The sequence below is a fragment of the Sphaeramia orbicularis genome, chromosome 4, assembly GCF_902148855.1.
Source record: "Sphaeramia orbicularis chromosome 4, fSphaOr1.1, whole genome shotgun sequence".
Lineage (NCBI taxonomy): Eukaryota > Metazoa > Chordata > Actinopteri > Kurtiformes > Apogonidae > Sphaeramia > Sphaeramia orbicularis.
In genome coordinates, this window is record NC_043960.1 from 56,115,741 (window position 1) to 56,132,810 (window position 17,070).

At 42.8% G+C, this 17,070-nt stretch overlaps 1 protein-coding gene across 1 annotated transcript in view; it reads left to right on the forward strand.

Moving 5' to 3' along the window:
- Window positions 1-1,836: 1,836 nt before the first annotated feature.
- Window positions 1,837-17,070, forward strand: part of tmem44 (transmembrane protein 44) — a 28,070-nt gene continuing 12,836 nt past the window's right edge. The window contains exons 1-6 of the mRNA XM_030131633.1: window positions 1,837-2,000; window positions 3,476-3,608; window positions 4,746-4,836; window positions 11,459-11,619; window positions 16,614-16,700; window positions 16,787-16,957. Of these exons, the coding sequence (XP_029987493.1) occupies window positions 1,837-2,000; window positions 3,476-3,608; window positions 4,746-4,836; window positions 11,459-11,619; window positions 16,614-16,700; window positions 16,787-16,957 (807 nt within the window). The remainder of the gene's footprint in view (window positions 2,001-3,475; window positions 3,609-4,745; window positions 4,837-11,458; window positions 11,620-16,613; window positions 16,701-16,786; window positions 16,958-17,070) is intronic.

A 17,070-nucleotide genomic window follows, 5' to 3' on the forward strand; every position in this document is an offset into this window, starting at 1 on the left:
CAACGGAAAAGGCATATTTCACAACTAATGCATGTGGGGTAAAGAGGTGAGGAGCAGGTGGGAAATACCCCTCCATTTTGGGGGGGGGGGCGGTAAGCGAGAGAACTAAAACTACTAAAAACTCTTCAGATTTGTTCATTATCATTCCAGTGATCATGTTATGACCATAACATTTCAGAATCACAAATACTTTATTAATCCCTGGGGGGAAATGTGTGTTTTACAGTGTCTCCAACACATTTAAAGTACAGAAAGAAAGCAAAAAAAATACAAACCAACAAGTAAACAATAAACAATGCTATATAGTTATGTACCAGATATGTATGTCGAAGAAATTTACAGAGATTTACAAGGAAGTTACAATATTTCTGTTGGTCCAGAAAAAATAAAATCCTGAATGGAATTTGGAAAAGGAAATAGATTCAAACTAGAAGCACTTGGAGAGACCGCCACCAAGGCAGATCAGTGGGCCCCCCCATGACCCCCCACCCCGATCACCACCAAAATGTAATCATTTGTTCCTTGTGCCAGTATCAACATTTCCTGAAATTTTCATCCAAATCCATCTGTAACTTTTTGAGTTATCTTGCACACAGACGGACAGGCAGACCAACGCCGGCAAAAACAGAACCTCCTTGGAGGAGGTAATAAAGTGTCTGACACTCAGTGGGAGGAGTTATAGAGTTGAACGGCCACAGACTGGAGTGACCTGTGGTGGATGTGGATCTGGATTTAAAATGATTCTTAACCCTAGAACATTTTTTTGGATCTGTAAACAGAATCATGTGACTCATCTCTGTCGCCACTTCCTGTTTGAGAACCTTAATGAGCCTTCCCACTTCCCAGCTGATGGACACTTGTACTTTTAGGATCATTTTTGTTAAATTCTACATCATGAAATTTGCATTAAAAAGAATTTAAAAAACCCTCCGTAACCCTTTCAACTCTTTTAACCACGTGGGTTCAGTCTGTACAGACTGGGGTGGCCAACCCTGGAACTGGAGAGCTACTATCCTGCATGTTTTAGATGTATCCGTCTTCCGACACACCTGATTCAAATGATCAGCCCATCATCCATCTGCAGAAGACTGATCTACTGACCTTCAGGTGTGCCAGAAGAGGAAAACATCTAAACCATGCAGGATCGTGGCTCTCCAGGACCAGGGTCGCCCACCCCTGGTGCAGACCCTCAGACACAAATGAACTAAAGGATCATCTGAGTTGGAGAATGTGGACTGATCTGGGATCTGCTACACTGAACCTCCTCAGACCCACACATGGGTTTACTGTTCACCATTGGACAAGAGGTTCACAGATTTAGACAAAAGTTAAAAAAAAAAAAAAAAAAAGTCCACTTTAAAGGACATTCCATCAAATTTTTTAAAAATGCATCTGAAAAAATTGTTGCATCATGATGTTTTCAATGTTTCCAGACAATTATTGAATTAAAAAAAGCCCAAACTTGTCCTTTCCTGGGTCGGAGGAGGTTCAATATCTTCTTAATAAAACTATAGTTTGAAAAAAAAAAATCAAAAATGCATTTCAACTTTAGCTGAATTTTGAAAAATAAAATCAACCTAAAAAAAAAAAATCCAAATCCCTTTTTTTTTTTTTTTTTTTTCAATAATTCATGCATGAAAGGGTTAAGTTATAGCCTACAGTGCAGGTGAGCCCCGCCCACAGGTTGGCCCCTCCCACAGGTTAGCCCCTCCCCTCATGTCCCTCCGGTCCTCTTTAATCCTCTGTTCGCCGGTGGACTCCGGTGGAGCAGGTCCACGTCAGTCCTCCTGGTCTGGGCTGTGGTTCAGCTGTTCTTCTGCAGGTTTTTCAGTCCGGATGTGGGGGGGAAGTGCTCTGAAGTCCGAGGAGCAGGACTCCGGCTCCTTTGGCCCACATGGACCCGCTTTAGGCCCCTGTGGGACCCAGGCCTCAGACCCACTGTGCCCCCCCGTGGCTCTCAGCTGTGTGTCTGCTCTGTTCTTACTCCTGTCCTCTGGGCTGTAAGTGGTTTTGGCTTTTCATTGTATTTATTTATTTAGACAGGGACAATGCACCGTGTACATTAACCTTTAAAAGGACAGATGTAGGGTACCAGGTTCTGGCACTAGTGCCAGTTTCCACCTGTAGTCCATGATCAGGCTGATGTTAGCATTAAAAAAAAACAGACATTCATAAAAACTATAGAACATTAAAAAAATAAATGTAAAAAAAAAAAAAGCATATTTACAACTCCATCTGTATATCATTGAAAAAACACATTAATAAAAACTAAAACATAAAAAAATGCATATTTATAACTCTATCTGTATATCATTAAAAAAAAAAACAGACATTAATAAAAACTAAAACTTTAAAAAAAAAAAAACATTTAAAAAAAATGCATATTTATAACTTCATCTGTATATTATAAAAAACAGACATTAACAAAAACTAAAACAGTAAAAAAAAAAAAAAAAAGCATATTTATAACTCCATGTGTATAAAATATTCATTCACATCAGTTTCACTCAGTATTTACTTCAGTGTGTTTTCAGTGACAGTTCTGTGTAAATTTGTAGCTGGTTGATGAAGGCTCATGTGTCACAGGTGCAGGTATGAGGAGTTTTTGTTGTTTTTTGTTAAAAAGTGCCTATAAGTGCTTATATTGGAAACATCATGATGCAACAGTTTTTTCAGATGCAGCTTTTAACATTTTATGGAATGTCCTTTGTGGTGTTTTTTTGTTTAAAGTTGTGAAACTCTCGTCCACATGTGGACAGAAAACCCATAGCTGGGTCTGAGGAGGTTAAGAAAATTACACTTATCGAGTTTTATTAAAATAAGAAAATATTATCTAAGGATTTTAGAGTCAAAACATTCTTATTTTAAGCAGAATATACTTGTGTCAAGTGTTCATAGTAAGTTTTTTTTAATCTGTTGTACATATATACAGTATAAACTACATAAAACAAGTAAAAGTGTGTTTAGGGTAAACAGTTCCTGTGTCCTCCATACTCAGCCTCCAACACTGGAGCTGGTTTTATTATAAATATTGTTTACATTTAGTTGTACTATCTCAGTGGGGTAATTCAGTGTTAAATAATCTCCACAAGATTAAGAGTGAATAAGTAAATCAATCTAAAAAATGATCTTTCAAGATAAATATGGTCCAGATCCAGCGGTGCCACGTGGACCCATGTCCTGTTCAGTAGTGTCTGTGTTTAGACTCAATAACTGATCTGTGTTTAATACATGTATGAACAGGTCTGAGGAAGTACTGCCACAATATGAAAGTTTAAAGTGCATTTACATATGAGTCTGAACAAATATTATTATAGTTCTAGAGTTCTTAAGTTAAAATATGAGCCTATTTTAGAAATGATCGGAGAAACTTTCATTTTTGACACTGATGTTCACTTCAGTTTGATCTGGTCCACATTCCAAATTCAAGTCAGTTGATCTAAGTCAGATATTCCTTTTTTTTTTTTTTTTGCAGTGCGGGGCTGGGTCCGGGCCCGGGGTCAGGTCCAGGGTCGGGTCCCAGGGGGGCTCTGACTGCTCTCTACAGACTCCTGGGGCATCTGTGTGCTTCCACTGGGGCCGTCCTGTCCAGGCAGCTGCAGATCCAGGTGACCCAGTGGACCCCCTGGAGGGCTTTGGCAGCACCAGGACCATGGACCATGGCCCACGGCTCCAGTGTTGGTGGACCATGGCCCACGGCTCCAGTGTTGGTGGACCATGGCCCACGGCTCCAGTGTTGGTGGACCATGGCCCACAGCTCCAGTGTTGGTGGACCATGGCCCACAGCTCCAGTGTTCGTGGACCATGGCCCACGGCTCCAGTGTTCGTGGACCATGGCCCACGGCTCCAGTGTTGGTGGACCATGGCCCACGGCTCCAGTGTTCGTGGACCATGGCCCACGGCTCCAGTGTTCGTGGACCATGGCCCACGGCTCCAGTGTTGGTGGACCATGGCCCACGGCTCCAGTGTTGGTGGACCATGGCCCACAGCTCCAGTGTTGGTGGACCATGGCCCACGGCTCCAGTGTTGGTGGACCATGGCCCACGGCTCCAGTGTTCGTGGACCATGGCCCACGGCTCCAGTGTTGGTGGACCATGGCCCACGGCTCCAGTGTTGGTGGACCATGGCCCACGGCTCCAGTGTTGGTGGACCATGGCCCACGGCTCCAGTGTTGGTGGACCATGGCCCACGGCTCCAGTGTTCGTGGACCATGGCCCACGGCTCCAGTGTTGGTGGACCATGGCCCACGGCTCCAGTGTTCGTGGACCATGGCCCACGGCTCCAGTGTTCGTGGACCATGGCCCACAGCTCCAGTGTTGGTGGACCATGGCCCACGGCTCCAGTGTTGGTGGACCATGGCCCACGGCTCCAGTGTTCGTGGACCATGGCCCACAGCTCCAGTGTTGGTGGACCATGGCCCACGGCTCCAGTGTTGGTGGACCATGGCCCACGGCTCCAGTGTTGGTGGACCATGGCCCACAGCTCCAGTGTTCGTGGACCATGGCCCACAGCTCCAGTGTTGGTGGACCATGGCCCACGGCTCCAGTGTTGGTGGACCATGGCCCACAGCTCCAGTGTTCGTGGACCATGGCCCACAGCTCCAGTGTTCGTGGACCATGGCCCACGGCTCCAGTGTTGGTGGACCATGGCCCACGGCTCCAGTGTTGGTGGACCATGGCCCACGGCTCCAGTGTTGGTGGACCATGGCCCACGGCTCCAGTGCTCATGCAGTGTTTCCTCTGTAGGTGGTGTGGGCCGCTTTCGCTGCCTCCCTGGACGCAGTGGCGTTCCTCAGCTGTTGTCTGCCCGTGTGTCTGTGCTGGAACTCTGAGGAAGGTAACACAGCATGAACACAAAAGACACAAAGACAAGGTTCAAGGTTTGAGTTGCATTTTAGTGACATTAAGGGTAAAAATTCAAGTTCTTGGTTATGGACTGAAAATATATCAGTTTAGGGTCAAATTTTCTCAGGAATCTGAATCTGAAATCATTTATGCAAAATCTTTTGTGGTTTTCAAATCACTGAGCCTTTCTTGACACAAGGTTGAAACAAAAAAACATGAAATTTGGCCTATGCACTACTGGACTTAACCATTTAATTTCTGTCCAAAATCAAACCTAACATGCTTTCTTCTCTTCATCTGTGAACTGTGAATCCTCCCAGGAGGCCTTCCTTCCTCCACCCCTGGATGGCTTTGGTCTGGGCATCTTAGCCCTATTCAGTCAGTCTGAAATTAAAAAAAATATATCATTTAGGCATTATTCCATAACATGTAAGAGTTGTTTTATTAGTTGAACTCTAAACTGACATATAGAAGCCTTCCTGAAGTGATTGTGGCTGCTTACATTGGCTTCATCATTGACAGAGCAAGTCCAAATCTAACAAATTGGTGGCAGTTTCAAAAACCAACATGAAAATTTGGTTGTAAAAAAAACTTGATCTCACTTTAGGAAAGTAAATGAGCCTAAATAATCTAAACTAATTGTAGCCCATGTAGGTGGGCGTAATTGATTAAATTTTGGAGGCTAGATGTTGAAAATTGAATGAATGCAAGTTTTTTTTTTTTTTTCACAATGGTCTGTATTTTTTCACAAACTAAAAACTGATGGGGGTAGGGTTAGTAAAAGTAATGATTTGACTGATCTAATATTAGAATAGACTTAATTGTTGGGTAATGCTTTATTCACAACAGAAAAAGAAAGAGAATGGTGTATAATACATACAGATTTATGATAATATCAACTCTACATAAAGAATTATAAGTCCAATTCTTACCTAGAAACCAAAAAATCCAAACAAAATTGTCAGAGGACGTCTTCTGAGGAACTGGCTGATCTGACGTCATTATTAACTGAAATCACTGAAACTGATCCTCATTCAAAAGGCCAGACCATCAGCTCTGCTTCTAAGGTTCAAAAGAAGCAAGTTCAGTGAAAATGTACAAGCAGCAACAGGATTAATATGGGTTTTCAAATTATTTGTCACTGAAAAAGGGTAATTTTTGCCCACTTTTCAGCAAACATCATGCAAAAAGTCACACAAGGACAAGTCAGACACATTTTTTGATGTTATATTCTGGAACAACACAATTTTGCCGATAAATTCAACACAAGACACTGCATGAAAGGTATACATTTATTCCACAATATTTTTTTCTCAATAATATCACAATAATGATACGCAAAGTTTCAACCTTGTCCAAAGAACAATGCAAATGTGGTCCTTTGAACGAGAACACAAGGCTGTTTGGTCCATGTTAGCAGTGCTGAGGTAGGATCCACAGATGACATTAGAGCAGACTGTTGATCAAAAACTCACATTTATCTGCACGATTTCTGCTGCTGCAAATACACTGAGTACAAAAGTTGAATAAGAACTGGGATTTAAGTTATGTGGTATATTTTATTTTAAAAATTGGCAAAAAGGAACCACATATAAACTGAATACACCAAATGAGTATAATATGTATTCAATAATAATAATAATAATAATAATAATAATAATAATAATAATAATAATAATAATGATAATAAAAAATAAACATTTAACAAAACAAGTACTAAATCAGCAAAATGAACGGTTTAAACCAACAGTGTTTTCTCTGATATATGAGAAAAGGCCTAGAAACACTAAGGGCTTTTCAGCATTACTGTCTTATTTCAAATGTCTGTTAGAAAATAATACAGAAACAGTAACCGAACGTTTGAAGGTACATGAACGGAGTAACATATGATCTGTAATGTTTTCCTTTTCTAAAAGAACCTTCACAACACTGACTCTAAGGCTCTGTTCAGACTGCAGGTAAATGTGGTCATATGTGACCTGGATCTGATCTGTTACAGACAGTCTGAACAGCACTAATCTGACCCAGACCACTTTCATATGTGGTCCTAAATCTGACCCAGACCACTTTCATATGTGGTCCTAAATCCGACCCAGACCACTTTCATATGTGGTCCTAAATCTGACCCAGACCGTTTTCATATGTGGTCCTAAATCTGACCCAGACCGTTTTCATATGTGGTCCTAAATCTGACCCAGACCGCTTTCATATGTGGTCCTAAATCTGACCCAGACCGCTTTCATATGTGGTCCTAAATCCAACCTGGACCACTTTCATATGTGGTCCTAAATCTGACCCAGACCACTTTCATATGTGGTCCTAAATCTGATCCAGATCTGATATTTTCCAGTGTGACTTCAGTCTGAACGTCCAGGTCACATTTATCCGACCTTTACGTCACTGAAATGCAACTAACGTCCCAGTTGTTGGTCCCAGGAGGAGGAAAACCATATTTCCTTCTGTAAACACAGTGTGTGTTTGCGTGGTCACGTATTCCATCAGGACCTCTTTAGTGCATGCGGGTCACTTCAGGACCTCTTTAGTGCATGTGGGTCACTTCAGGACCTCTTTAGTGCATGTGGATCACTTCAGGACCTCTTTAGTGCATGTGGGTCACTTCAGGACCTCTTTAGTGCATGTGGATCACTTCAGGGTCACATTCAGTTCAGACTCAAAACTGATAAAAGTCGCATTTAATGTGGAATATGAACCAACACAAAAAAAAATCAGATTTCGCCTGAAAATCCAAACTGTGCATTAAAACGTGCTGTGAGCGGAGTTTAATTTAACAGCAAAGGATAGAAAAAGAAATGGGCTTTTTGTTTTTCACATTTTCTGAAAATCCTGTTAAAATTTGAAGTAATTTTGGATTTACATTAAACCTGACATTCGTTAATTTGAACTCATTTCCTCTCCTCTAAATGTGGGCCATGGTCTCAGTTTGTGGACCACAGGACCAGATGCTGTGCAGTCTCTCACAACAGTTGGAATATGAGCTTTTTTTTTCCCCAACTTTTTTTATTGAGTTTATTTCAGTCACAGGTTATATGTACACAACATGCCTTCATATATGAAAAGATTTAAAGTCAGTAACCTATGTGACCTCAGCAAAGAAGAAAACAGACAACAAACAGGACCTGGACATTAAAGGGTACAGTGATCCGGTCTGATGTAGGAGGGTCCGTGTAGATAACATCTGTATGTTCAGGAGTAAACTGGGGTTAGCTCAGTCCAGTCCAGTGGACGAACGGTCACATGTGTGAGGACACATGACAAAAGTGACCAATCAGGAACAGCAGGGAAGTTTAGACCTGGAGCATCTGAGAGAAAAGGAGTCCACATGGGGTAAAGAAAGAAAGAAAGAAAGAAAGGAAACAAGGATGAAGGAAGAATGGATGGAGGGATGGATGGATGGATGGAAAGAAGGCAGAAAGAAAGAAAGAAAGAAAGAAAGAAAGTAAGAAAGAAAGAAAGAAAGAAAGAAAGGAAACAAGGATGAAGGAAGAATGGATGGAGGGATGGATGGATGGATGGATGGAAAGAAGGCAGAAAGAAAGAAAGAAAGAAAGAAAGAAAGAAAGAAAGAAAGAAAGAAAGAAAGAAAGATGGAAGGAAGGAAACAAGGATGAAGGAAGAATGGATGGAGGGAGGGAGGGAAGGATGGATGGATGGATGGATGTTCACTGTGTCCACCGTCTGCCTGGACACTCTTCAGTCTGTCTTCGTGGACCTGACACTACTGTTCTCCACTGGTGTCAGTTTATGGGTTTGTTTACTCTAGACACACTGTGGATCCTGGTTTAGACGGTTTAAATAGATGAGTAAATAGACTTAGCAGTGGACGGGGACCACACATTCATGTTGGAGAACAGAATCCTGCAGGATCCTACTGGTTAAGGTGTACTTTAGGGACGCACAGGAAGTATCGGCACCGATAATTATCAGATATCGAAAAAAATGACGTCATTCAGATAATTCTGATTATTAAAGGTTTCACCCATAAATACAGCCCATAATAATGCATCTAAAGTGCTTAGATTTGGTGCATTTCACCAGTACACAGTGCACATTGTTGCCTTGGCAACTGCCATAAAAATGAAGAAGGAGAAGGAGAAGAAGAAGGAGAAGAAGAGCGGATCAGTCCATTGTTTGTCAAAGGGTTTCCAGTTCCTTAGTCTGGTACAGCTGTAAGACCCAGAGGTAGATCCAGACCCAGAGGTAGATCCAGACCCAGAGGTAGATCCAGACCCAGAGGTAGATCCAGACCCATCAGACCCAGTGGTTGTTTTGGTTCTACAGCAGCAGAAGAGGAGGGACATTCAAAAACACTGAACGTCCCAACAGCTGATCGTAGCTTAATGCCCCAGAACAGTGATCAATCTGCACCAAAGTAGGTGTGGACATCTGTAGCCACGCCCACTTTCACCTCTGCCAAAATCCCACCCCCAGTTTAACAGATGTGGTCCTCGTTCAGCCTTGTCCTCTCCATAGGGACACATTATAGAGAACAAGCTGAACGGAGCTGAATGTGTGAGAACAGCGGTTGATCATCACCAAATTCTGTCTGTGACATAAATAGAACTGAAACCCCTTGGACTATTGTCCGTTTGAAGCAAACACAGGTTTAGGTTCTGCAGAAGCCTTTAATGGACTGTTAACGGAGTTTAGCACTGACTGGAAAGAAGAAAACAACTGGAAGAATGGGAACTGTTGGGGTTTGGGATCAGTTATGAGAAGCAGGAGGTTATTGTATCGGTATGAAAAACATCTATGGTGGATCTGTAGTCTACAGACTCTAAGGCTACAGTGATAGAGGATCAAACATGATCCTGCTTCATTTATGGTGAACATACAGATGTACCACTGAGGAGTGTTTCAGCAGCTACTGCCTCTGGTGTTAAACGTCCTGAACAGACTTTCTGTGTGATCTGTAAAAAGTCTCATTCTTATGTATCTGTCTGATTGTAGTCCACAGTTTAAAATGAGATTATCTTCACCAAAACAGGTTATTTCCAAATGCTATTTCCATCTTCCCTGGTCGGGTCGGACAAGACTGGACTGATTTACAGCAGACTTATGTCACTATGACAACAACACACCGACCGGCAGAGTTTAGTAAAAGAAGTAAGATGAACGAGTGAGGAGTCAGATCTGTCCTTTTAACTAAACAAAAGGATTAGTTGGATTTGTTTAGTTGTAATGGTGGACACTGGAACTGGAGCTGGACTGGCAGAAAGAAACAGAAAACTAAAGGGTAGAGTGAACGAGCCCAGACTGAAACAGAGGGAAACCTGTGCATTGAACCTATGGATAGAACTAAGGATAGAGTTAAAGGAATGAAAGCAGAGCTGCAGTTGTCCCTCTTCCTTCTCCACAGGTATAGAATGCTTCTGTTCTTCACTCAGATGCATTGGAACATTGGATTGTACTCTAGTGTCTGTTGGTAGCTCAGTCCAACACTTGGTAAACACTTGTGTGTTAGCCACAGGGCTAGCTCTGTGACGGGGCTCATCTGTTGGATTTGGAGCATTGGTTCAGTCCAAACTAAGGGCTTTGGAAGGTCCCACTGAAATGGTTCTGGATGAAGTTGAATGTTCATGCCGGGGCCTGGATAGGAAACTGTCCTTCAGGAACCAGACCATTCTACCAGTAGAATACTGTGAATGCAGAAGGCTGAAGCAGCTAGAGCTGGACTGAACTAATGCACAATGAGGAAGAAGAAGAAGGACTGAAGGCATTTAGGAAAAGGACTGAATACTGTGGGTTAAAGCTACAGCAAATGGAGATTATTGGGACACGTGTGAAACAGCGGTCTGTGAGGAACACTGAGGAGCTCCAGAGGAGAACACACATAGAAGCAGGAGTCGTACTAACAGTTTGGTTTCACTCTGGTTTTCACTCCAGTTACTAAACTACGACACAAACGGACTTTATGAAGTTTGTTTGTTGTCTCGTTTCAAACGTCACTTTGCACCTGAAAGTTACTGTGTGGAAAAAAGAAATGCAGAGTTGGAAAGAGGATCCACTCTTCAGTCATTAACTTCAAAACGCCTTGGACACAGTTCTGCCCTTATGACAGTAGGAGCTAGTGCTCATGGGAAACGGAGTCTGTGTCCTTTAAAAACACCAATGATTCAGGCCAAAGGTGTCGCTGTAATCCACTGTAAACAGATTCTCTGTTCAGGACCTTTAACATATGTTCTCAGGTGGAGGTTAAAGAGGTGGGGTCTCCATGGAAAGTGCTACTTCTCTTACCCCCACCTCCACAAAAGTGTTACAGTAGGTCTGCTGTGAATGCATGTTTGTCAGAATAATGTATGTCTGGCTTCACTGAATTGCACTTTTCCATCCAGGCTAAAGCTAACTGACACAACTTCTTGGATTTTGGAATTGTTCTAATTATGGGATTTTTGTCCAGAAATGCCTAAAACCTCCCACTTAAACATTTCCCTTCTGAGTGGACATGATCTGTGGTAGTGGAGTAAATAAACAGCTGGTTCCACCCTTCAGACCAGTGGCATGGAGCCTTATCAGAGAGCCTACAGAGATAACTATACAAATGAATGTGGGAGGAGTCAACTGTTTTTCACAGAGAACCTGTTGTGCTCCATCAGGACGGGTGCTGAGGATGAGGAGGAGACGAAGGAGACAGTGCGTCCTTTCGGTGTCTGTCCTGATGGTGCTGGGCGGAGGCTTCCTCAGGGCTGGAGTGGGTCAGAGCTCTGCAGACGTTTCACTTCCTGTCCAGAGGAGACTGTTCTCTGTCAGCCCTGAAGTAAGTCTGGACTAAACTGCCTTTGGTCACATGACTCAGGCACAGTTGGAAACCATGTGACGTCCATTTAGTCCTTACTCATACATAATGTAATGTACTCAATAGGGATGGACTGATACCACTTTTTTCCAGACCGAGTACGAGTACTTACATTTGAGTACTTGCCGATACCAAGTACCGATATGAGTACTTAATAATCCCATTCCAGTTCTTAGTTCCTTTTGTAAATGTGCTTTATTGTCGTTGTCATTAGTCTGACTGGAACAAAGTGCTGCTACTGACATTTATTGTGTTGGAATGAGCATTTCTCAATTAATCCACCAGGGGGCGCTGCTCTGAATTAACCATACTGGACAAATACCACGAAAAAGAGTAAAGTTTTTTGAGAAGAAGAAAGTCAGTAAAAACAAACATGGAGACAACAGAGGTAACACTACTGTGATACTAATATTGCAGCGTTTTTGCTGGTAAGGTTTAAAAGCTCAGCTTCAGCAGGTAGAGAAAAGAGAAATGAGTGATAAGCTTCGTTTTCACTTCCGCTAGCGGCGGTCCGCACCACTCCGTAGCCCCATAGTATTATCAGTAGGATGTAAACCGGCCCAGCCCTGAGTAGCTGTCCTAAATGTGTCAGTAGTTTTTCTCTAACTCACACAGTGGCTCTTTGAACAGATCTTCTACCTCCACGGTTCCGCTGGTATTCTCCGTCTGGGTACGCATCTGCCAACACCTGGAAAATGGATGGAATGTACGCAGAGGACGGACAGAACGCTGCGTCCGTATCTGTGTCTTTAATGTTACTTGCAGTCAGCGTTACTTTTATCACTGTCATTTATTTAGTTAAATCTCCACACTCTTCACACTCCACACACATTATTCCTCCTCCTCGTACCTGCTGCACTGAACTGGGAATGTCACACAGCCATAAGTGGTATCGGTGCATTTGTATTGGATTACTTTTACGAGTACGAATACAAGTACACACACTGAATATCGGAGCTGATGCCCGATACTCGTATCAGATCGGTGCATCCCTAATACTCAACATATTTAGTGTCCACTGAGCTCTTTGGAACTTCTTACTTTACCTAATGTTTTTTCATGCTGTATATTTAACCCTATTATCCTCAAATGTTACCAACACACACACTAAATGTTAACCAAGTTTTTGTGTTGGCCACTTTGTTTATTTGTTGAATACATAAGAATTTTGTTTCCTCCTCCCCCATGTCACATTAGCACCAAAAATGGAAAATGATGGTCCTTCTTCTCCCCTCAACAACAAGGTAGACGTCCTAAGAGTGTGTCCCACCCTGGGGTGCTGTAAAGGGGGGGTAAACATGACAAATTCATGGGCTCCAGCATTTCCAGTGGCCCCAGTGGATATAGGTTGGAAGTTGTGAAATTTTTTTGTAAGCTTCGCAGTAAAAGATAGGCAGAGAAGCCGGGAGGTGGATGTCCAAAGTTTTACTTTTGTTTTCACACCAGTTTCAGTTGTTATGGCACTAATGAAACGCACCCCTGTACCTCCTGTCCTTACACTATGGACATACCACCTCCACCACCCCCCCCCCACCACCACTCCTGCCCCGACGACAGATTTGTAGATAATTTGTTTTCTGAAGGGCCCACAACGTTTACCTTTCATGGGGTCCACATTAGTAGCGGTGCCCCAGGTCAGGACAGAAAGGCATGAGTCCAGCTCTTCATAAAACCATTAAAAAAAAAAACAAAAAACATAGACTTCCTCATTTTGGAGGAGTTCACTAGTCCAGTTGTTTCCCACATGTTCACACCAACAGAAAGATGACAGTTCTGGTGGGAATAGTTGTTTTCAGCCCCCCCACCCCGTTTTTATGGATCAACTCAAAAGGATCAACTGGTGTGGGAATGTTAGGACGCACACACACACACGCACACACACACACACACACACACACACACACACATACATACATACATACATACATACACATGCATACACACACACACACACACACACACACACACACATACATGCATACACACACAGACACACACATACACACACGTACACTGTTAATGGAAATTTTGCTCTGCTGCTGGTGAATAATGAAATAGAGACTTCTTCCGGCCGACAAGATTTTATTTCTTTGCAAAGAAAGGTCCGTTCTGCACACGAGCGGCAATTGTGAAGAAAAGACCAAGAGCTTCTCACAAGGTCCACCCTTTTACAGGGTGAATCGCGTTTGCAAGTGACACCTCCAGTCTCCTCAAAGGGCCTTTTGATTGAATGATGAACTCAAGGCTTTGACAATCAGTCACCTTTTGTTACCTTGCAAGAAAATTTACACACACAGTAGTGGGATATGGGAAAATTAGCGTGCAGTGGGGGGTATTCAGGAAAGTTAGCATGCAGTGGGGAAGGGTAGTCAGGAAAGGATACGGGAACAAAGAAGGGAATCAGATAAAGAAGCTAAAGTTCCAGTACAACACACACACACACACACACACACACACACACACACACACACACACATACACAGATAAAACAGCTGGGCCTAAAACTGACCCCAGAGGAACACCAGTGCCTGCAGAATGTGTTTAGCACATTGAACAAATATCATCAGGATCGTTTTATGTTTCATCAGTTTTCTCCATCAAATTAGAAAAAGTCATGAAATATAAAGCAAAAAAAAAAAAAAAGTCAACTATTATTTTTTTTGAATGATAAAAACTGAATGGAGTCAAAATGACCCCAAGGATAATAGGAGGGTTAAGACGATGCAGGAGCATTTCCATATTCAAATCTGAACACTTCTGTAGGTTTTCAGTAGATTCACTGAACCCTGGTACCTTGTAAAGGCTCCCAGAGTTGGACGTACTGTGAGTGGTGTGGACTCTGCGTATACTGTCCACAGACGTTTGAGGTTTCATAGTTGAGCGGACCAATCAGGTTGTATCAGCTTAGGGTCACATTTAAAACAGGTCAATGTTAAGACTTCCCACTGAACAGTCTATTGGGTGACACCGACTACGCATATGTGGAGTCTGCACAGTCATAAAAGTCAAGTTTTGCACAGACGTGCCCAGCACATGTCCACTTATTTGGGTCCACAGTGAGTTCACCTCGAGTACCTGTGGACGTCTACAGAGTCAAGTGCCCCTCTCTGTGTCAAAACCAATGTGGTATCATGAACTGCATACAGAAAACACGACACTTTTAATTGGCATGTTTTCTGTACGCATTATAAGCTTTCAGCGTGTATATTTACCCCGTGTAAAATAGCACACCATTAGCATGATTAATGGCTAGTGTTAGGTTTAAGGTTAGGGTTAGGTTTAGGGTTAGCGATTAGTGCGATTACTGGCTAGCGCATTGACATGCTATCAAATGATGTTAAATAACACGCAAAAGGATGAAAATGCATATGTAAAGCACGCCAAATGCAATAAACTGGCATCACATACAATGCAATGTCATGAGATCAGTCTGGTCAGAACACAACCTCTACACAGGGCTCATATCTCAAAAGCAAACCTGTCTTCCACATACCCTGATATTAGTCCATACTGTGTCAAATGCAAACATGGGGGGGCTTCTCTCATCCACATGTACTGGTCCTGTTCAAGCATTAACAAATATTGGAGGGAAATCTTTCATGTACTTTCTCGGCTGTTAAACATCAAACTAGAACCAAACCCTGGACTGCTCTATTTGGGGTCGTGGAGGGTCAAGATAAGTTACCTACAGAAAAACAACACATTTGATCTTTTGACACCCTACTGGCCCGACGAGTAATCCTGCTCAGGTGGAGGTATACCCCCCCCCCCCCCCCCCCCCCCCACACACACACACACACACACACACACACACACACTCATGCACAGTGGCTGGAAGACATTATGTCCTGCTTTAACACTGGAGAAACTTAGATACTCACTTCAACAATCAAATGGGAAATTCCAGAAAGTGTGGGGTCTTGTCCTAAAAACATTCCAGGCCCTGTAAACACTTGATGTTTAAGTGCAGTTTAACAGCGCTGCGCACTTCGTACTTATGCTGCATTCCAGACAATGCGTAACTCGTGTTTTCCAACGTTCTACCGGTGAAAATGCACTGGAATGTCAGTCAAACCTGTGACTTCCATCCGTGAACTCGTACTAGATCCATGTACTCCCAGGTCCGACTTCTGACATCACGTAGCAATGGCGGCCCCCATGGATGTGGATTTTACACAAATTGTGTATTAAAACAAGGTATTGCTTTGACATTTATCTGCTAATGTTCAGCATAATCAGCAGCTGCTCTAGTGTTAGCTAGTTTTCAGTCCACTGAGTGCAAGAATAAATTAACACCAAATACGTTTGCGCCGTTTTTTCCTCCTCTGTTTCCCTCAAATAAGCAAAGAACAAACACCTTTGGTGATAGAAATGATTGTAAATGAGTATAACGTACGGTCCACCATGCTGGTTTGTTTACATCTAGCTACCAGAATTCCTTGCGCTCAGGCAGTTTGGCATGACTTGCCTGGAACGCTACAAAGTCGTGAGTTGTGGTTTGAAGTCGTGACTTACGGGCTCAAAAACCGGCCTGGAACACAGCATTACTCCTAGCGCAGGTTTCTGTTGTGAGTGGTCCTTCATTATGTCTAGTGCACTGGCAATGACTGAGGAGGGATTATTTTATGTACAGTCTGGTGTTTACTCTGTTTTGCTTTGTTTTGTTCTGTTTTTCTATGGTGCTAGCTGCGACTGATAAACACCCATGTTTACTTCAGATTTCTGTATCCAGCTCTACACTTGTGTTATACTGAGAAAACTTCAATAAAAAGATCTGGATCAAAAAACACAATCTCAACAACAAAGTTTAAAACATAAAAAAAAAAATAAAAAGATATCTGCAAGTTCCCCCAAACCTCCTGTGTTTGATGTTTAAGAACAAATATGACGGCACAAGTATTGATCTTTTTTCTGAACACCTTCATCTCTTACTGTTTGAAATGTTCTTCCAACAGGCCCGTTCTGATATCCTTGGTTACACTCTTGGCATCCTGTCCTTTGTAATCGCCTGTACTTCCAGGTTCCCTACACTCCACAGAGCAGTAAGTGTTGGTTTTGTTTGGTTGTTTCTTTCCAGAAGTCTAGTATCATCATTTCAAAGGCTGTTCTGTTGCTTGTTTCCATGCAGTCCCAGGGCCATACGCTGCCCAGGGCCCATGCTGTGTCGGTGGTGATGCGTTCACTGTCCGGTGCCTTCTACGCCGCTGCCATCCTGCTCTCTGACACTCACTATGCTTTTCTTCTGCGGGTCATGCCGTGGTTGTTGTCAGCAGTGTCCGGTATCATCCTGGACCTTCTCGTATCCTTTTGTAGAACAATGTGAAGGTTTAAACATTGCTTGTATCTTTACTCCTGTTCTGAGTAACTCCATCCATCCCATAATTCTGAATACACTGAGCCCGTTTACATTCA